Source organism: Cupressus sempervirens, chromosome 2, assembly GCF_028749045.1.
Source record: "Cupressus sempervirens isolate cs-2001-9-10 chromosome 2, ASM2874904v1, whole genome shotgun sequence".
NCBI classification, from domain to species: Eukaryota; Viridiplantae; Streptophyta; class Pinopsida; order Cupressales; family Cupressaceae; genus Cupressus; species Cupressus sempervirens.
Window position 1 is genome coordinate 366,138,030 of NC_143119.1, and position 6,074 is coordinate 366,144,103.

Genomic DNA, 6,074 nt, shown 5'->3' on the forward strand with positions numbered 1-6,074 from the left:
ACATTTTAAATTTTATCTAATTAGTTATAAAAATATAATATATATCTATTATTAAAGCTTTAAAGTAATCTATTAGGACAACAAACATTACCAAAACCATTTTTCAAATGATAATATATTAGTAATAAATATATGAATTATCTCTTATAATTTTAAGATTTGACATTTGCATTATTGAATGCACAAAAGCATTGCTAATTTTATTACTCTTGAGAGATTTTTTACATTTACAATCATAAATTTGCATTTTATTAAAGAAGATTATCGAAATACAACATTTTATGTGATTATATTTTATTACAATTCAAAAATTTACATATACAATGATAAATTTACATTTTATTAAACAAGACTGTCGAAAGACCGAAGCTGTTTAAAGGGATCAACTGATGTAGCAGTCCGGTGTAGATTTATTCCAAAATGATTGTAGTAAAATCCCTCTCAAGAACTATTTGAATGCGCCCTCAAATGCAGTATCTTAAATGAATTTTCTTTCGTCTTTAAATAGTTTGTAAACGTCAAATTTTAGATCTTTTAACAGGAAAGAGAGAAATATTGATTCTTTCAAACATAATTAACACACTCATAACGTACTGAGATTGGCGGCGGATGGAATATCATTCAGAAAGAGCCTTTGATAATCATAATATTTTCAAAGAGGGCAGAGCCAACATTAAAAACTTGGTAAAAAAATGACAGAGTGATCTGAAAAGCCTTTTATCATGCCTCAAAAACATCGTTATGTATTCGTTAAAGCTGATCACAAGGAAAAACACAGCATAATCAAGCAATGGGGGACTAAGGCTCCAACTTTGAGCCATCCTCACACTTAGTACACTCTCAGAGCCTACGTATCATACTGAAAGTAGCTAAACCAACTCTGTTACCACACTGATATTGAGAGAGGGAAAGTAGTATGTTTTAAGAGCGAGTGGAGTGGGCCATATAAGCGAGAGAGCCAACCAGTGGAGCATTGATATAGGTAGAAGGTTCAGACTGTCCATAATCATTTCTGTCATCAGAAAAGTGATCATTGCAATCTGGGCCACCCACAACTGCTCCAATTAGAAGGTTTGGATTGGGGGAATTGCTATTCAGGGCTTGGAAGCCTGCGCTGCACCCAATGGCCTGTGGGTGCTGAGCAACTGAAGGCAGAGATGAGCCTCTGTGGTGAACTCTCTCTGGGTACTTTGATCCATACCCAACCATGTATGACATCTTCATGGGATTCGAACCCAGGATGTAGTCCACCTGCCCACAATGGAGAAAAATATCAGTCAAAATTCCTTCAGAATAAGACCTAAAAAGCAGGGGCCACTTGAATGTTTAGAAAACAAGGATAAAAGCGAAAAAAGAGAGAACCCTTTTAACACCTTTTTTACTGTTATTCCCATCATTATAATTTTGACATATAGTCAGTGAGTGTTCTTGATACCTGGCGCTTTGCTATTGCTCTAAGCTTGCGAGGAGTCACTGTCATCCCTCCACAAGACACAAGATGTTTGGAGGTGGTGAGGTATTTTGCATAGGTCAAAAGTATGAAAGATGCAGATGTAACATACTGCAGATTAGCATCGGGCAATGTGTAGAGAAGTCCTCCTGTTCAAACATGCACACTAGTTTTTTTAAGGTTCCAATCACAACAGTGATGTCCATTTAGATAACTATAATAATAATAAAAATTCACATGCCTGGTGTGTATTTAGACCCAGATCCTGGCGTTCCAGGCAGAATGGAGCAGATATAGTTGTCAGCGTGACCTTTGTAGTCTTGGAGAGACTTCACTTTTCCTATCAGGAATTCCTGCAGGGTTCAATGCATGTTCACTTCAGTGAATACAGCAACCATCCATGAAGACACATTGTAGAAAAACATCCACTCAGAGAGCTTCAGAAGTGAATGAACAACTGGAAAAATTGTAGATTCAAATGAAAAAACCCAAGTCTATCCATAGGCACAATGAGAAAACTGAGATTTATTATACCTTTGTTAAAAGCACTCGAGCTCCAACATGCTTATTGTCCCACCCAAATGTATTGTCTGATTCATCAGCTCCTAAACTCTGGCCGTATGCATGAACATAGTTCAAATATTTGGCATTTTTTGTTGCCTTGTGCAGCCATGCAGCTCCCCATAGCAGTTCATCCTATGAAAACACCCAACTAAATCAATTCCAACTCTGACATTTCATGGTAATATAGACTGAAAGCATACCATACCACATTTGGTTTCTTTACCTGGTAGCCAGAATAAGAGCAGTAGAATGGACAGACTGCAGACTGCAGAGAGTTGCTGTAAGGTCCTCTGTGCTTGTCAGCGAAATCAAAAACCTAAAAGACACAGAGTTTCATGAGCTACTGAACAAGAAACAGAATGTAGTAAAGATTTAAAGCTACTGTAAAAAAACTAAAGCAAAAAAATTAAAGCATTCTGATGATGGATCAGGGACAAGCTAATATCTCTGATGGATTGTGGAAATCTAATAGCTCTAAAATTTAAGTTACCATCATGGATGTATGAATGAGTCTCTTGGAATAGGCACGGTCTGATTTTCTAAACACAAGGGATGCAGCAGCAAGCGCTGCAGCTGTTTCAGCAGCTACATCTGAGCCAGGGTTTTGGCTATCTATCTTATATGCAGTTCTAACAGTGTCCATGTCCTCTGGCCTCTCCCAGCATTTGTGGTCATTGTTAGGATCCCCAACCTGCAATAAATTCAGAAAAAAAGCCTCAATAACGTACAAACCAAAGAGATAGTAGCGCTATAGCACCATGACTAAAAATCATTTCCATATTAGTCCACACTGGTATGGTAGATGGCTTGAAGTTGTGGGTAGTTCCCCATGGTTTCGGGTTCAATTCTCTTCGGAGTTCAAGAGGTGAGACATCTTACAGGTTCAACTGATGTCTCGCCCTAACTGGGCTAGGTCGAATGGACACCCCATGTTGAAAAGAAAAAAACAACATTCACATAGTTTGCACCTGAACATAAATGATGCCTGGGTGAGCAGTAGCCTTGAGAAGATAATCAGTGGCCCAACGAATGGCATTCTTTGCATTGGAGAGCTCACTGCCCATTAATCCCCCAAACTCCAAAACACTCCAAGACAGCATTGTCGTTGTGAAGGCCATGGGAAATCCAAACTTGACATTATCCCCTGCATCATAATACCCTCCCGTCAAGTCCACCTGCATTGCAATGGCAGCGATTAACAATCAAAACAGAAACTGTTAAAAACAAGCAAAACAGAAACTGCAAAACAAAGAGAGCAAGAAGAACAGGATATCATACATGGGCAGAAGCACCATCAGAAAGACCAGAGTCTCTTCTCCATCTAATCCTTTGATTGCCAGGGAGCTTCCCAGAGCGCTGGCCCTCGAAGAACATAATGGCTTTCGACAAGGCCTCTCTATAGTTATGCAAACCAGCAGACCCATGATGTTGGTGATAGCTCAGAGTAGTGTAATTGGCTCTACCTTGTTTCACCAGCATCATAACACACAACAACACAAACAAACTTAAAACCCCCCTCATTTTTGCTTCAGCAGGTGCCCAAATGAACCAAATGGGAAGCTTGAAATCCAACTTGGGAGCCCTCAGCCTTGGGCAATGGGGATTTGTAGGGAAGGGGACGCCTATTCCTAATACCCAACTGAAGCTTGAATTGGTATTTGAGAGCTCCGGGCAATGGTGATTTATAGGGCAGGGGAGGCCACTAATGGGGCGGGGGCATGGATTAGCAATGATAGAAAAATAACTAGACGTTACACCCAAAATAACTTGGCGTTACACCCTTATCACGAGGTGGAAGTTAATTGATGGCATTATCCCTCGGACAGGAGAAGGTCATTAATGAGCCGCATAATGGGACTCCCAACGGCATAGTGGTCAGAGATAGTAGGAAAAAGAATATACAGGGAACTAGGGAGGCCGTTGTGGTCGTTGATGGGCAGAGAGAGTACAAATTTGACTGCGTTGGGGGAAAATGGTGGAAAGTGTAAGAAGAGGCATGTGCCTGTGTAAGTGTGAGCTTGATTGCCCTGCAAGATGCACATGAGATAAAGTTGGGTTTGCTGTGAATGCGCATGTTCATCCATGTGAATGCTTATTATCTTTGCTAAAACGAGATTTGGGAGCTCAAGAATTTCACCTCGGAAATCACAGCTACGTACCACTACTTCATGTTTGAGAGAGTAGGGAAGGGGGCTCTGATATCTAGAGTTAGTTTTGAGGCGACAGAAAGGTGAGATTTTGAGAGCGTATTTTTATCAATCTTCACCAAGAGTTGGGATTGGACAACTTTTGTCCGAGTGGGAAAAACGGGGAATCTTAGACGCTTTCCAAAGTGCAGATATATCTAGTTGGTAAAAGTTACAGGCGTGTTTCTTCTCTGCCTTTTGCTTGATTTCGCCTTTTCTTTTTATTTTGTTGGAGTAACGTGTCTGTTAGGGATTGGCCTCTCGTGGACATATTGTGCCTTGGGTCTTTCTCACTTTACAACGGTATGTGATGACATGGAACTTCAGCATAAATATAGGAGCGTGAGTATAGAGTTTAAAAAGATACAACTAAGTCCATTTCTTGATTTTGTTTGGTGTATTTACATTGTTTTAAATTAGATTATGTTCATATCATTAATATGGAAGGAAGTAAATAGAAGTAAGCTAATGATTTCATATAGAGATTTGAAGAATTAAGTTTAGATTTTAACTATCAATAAGATAATAAAAATAGGTAAATGTTTAATATTTTATGGTTTTAATTTATTGTAATATTTACTACAAATATTATAAAGGCTAAATTACATCTTCTAAACTTTTTTATTAGATCATTCTACCCATTTCATGTGAAAAAAATATAAATTGTGTTTTCATTAATTTTTGGAGATTTTTCATTTATCAAGGAGTATCTTTTTTCACTATGTTTTCTTCAAAAATATGAATTTAGTCATTCTATTTCTAATCATTACTTAGTTTTAATGTTTCTTAATATGTAAACTCAACACTGTGTATGAGATATACATTGCTAAACTCATCAATTAAAAATACATTTCTACTAACTCATCTCAACATAATATACCTTCTTCACATTGCATTTAATTACACAATTCACTCCTATTGGCTAATTGTCTATCGTCGATTACTAATACATAAATGTGCAATTGCTAGTATTTACATGTTACTTCATTGTAAGATGTATTTATCTATTATTAGTCCGAGGAACTAATGTTTTCAATAGACCTTTTTCTACTAATTCGTGTGAGTCAAAAAATGAGAAGGTTTTATTTTTAAATTCATTAATTTATACTAATTTCATTTTTATAAGCAGGATATAAGCTTAAGGGGCTTTCTAATGAATGGTTCATATGGCACAACACTTGGTGAAGGTTTTGCAAAGGGGGTAGCAAGCACTTCGTAGTTAAGTGCGCTCAAGATGGAGTAGTACTAGGATGGGTGACCTCTCGTGAAGTCAAGTCTCGGTGCTTCACCTCTATGAACATCACCTAGATCCAATTAGTGCTAAGTGTTCCATTTATTGTCATCAGTGATGGATTTGTGTTGAATCACTACTCATGAATTATGGGTCAATGAGTTTGACTCAAAAAAGTCTACAAAGTTAAATCCTATAGTATCATAATTTCTTTTTTCCAATTGACTCCTTTCAATTTTCCTAGGTTTAATTTTTTTTTTTCATTTCAAAAATAGAAAAAAAGATTTTAATTGCATTAAATATTCTTGTAAACATTGTAATTCATTCCACACATTTACGATTAAAATTCATGCCACACCAAAAGTTTGTATTTATTAACTAACGTGTTGATGCCTAGGGCTAAATTTGTTACCCATTAAATTAAATAATATAGTCATGTGATTAATTTGTATTCATAATTTTCAACCCAACTTTGGTGGATAAGGTGGGAAAAGTATAGGCTACAAATCCTACTACCCATTCGCATTTATTAGTCCTTGCCTTATAAGGCAGGGAACTAATGTTTTTGTTTTACCCTCTTTTAATTTCTTTTTTTTCCAACAAGTATCATACATGTCTAAAGTTTTAGACTAATTATTTTTAA

General features: G+C 37.0%; 1 protein-coding gene across 1 annotated transcript; it reads right to left on the minus strand.

Moving 5' to 3' along the window:
- Positions 1–617: 617 nt before the first annotated feature.
- On the minus strand, positions 618–3,713 carry LOC149572649 (endoglucanase 17-like). Its single transcript, XM_089813754.1, has 8 exons — positions 3,293–3,713; positions 2,983–3,189; positions 2,505–2,705; positions 2,238–2,330; positions 1,985–2,146; positions 1,692–1,803; positions 1,436–1,599; positions 618–1,251 (listed from the first exon to the last, which is right to left on the minus strand). Exons 1-8 carry the CDS (start codon positions 3,533–3,535, stop codon positions 922–924), a joined length of 1,512 nt encoding a protein of 503 aa, XP_089669880.1. The 5' UTR covers positions 3,536–3,713; the 3' UTR covers positions 618–921.
- Between the last annotated feature and the right edge of the window lie 2,361 nt (positions 3,714–6,074).

Excerpts from the sequence above, each read along its gene's own strand:
- LOC149572649 (XM_089813754.1), bottom strand. The coding sequence starts at position 3,535 with ATGAGGGGGGTTTTAAGTTTGTTTGTGTTGTTGTGTGTTATGATGCTG. Across the intron at positions 1,804-1,984 it reads CTCGAGTGCTTTTAACAAAG|GAATTCCTGATAGGAAAAGT; the intron begins GTATAATAAATC and ends TGAACCCTGCAG. Across the intron at positions 1,600-1,691 it reads TGGGTCTAAATACACACCAG|GAGGACTTCTCTACACATTG; the intron begins GCATGTGAATTT and ends ATGTTTGAACAG.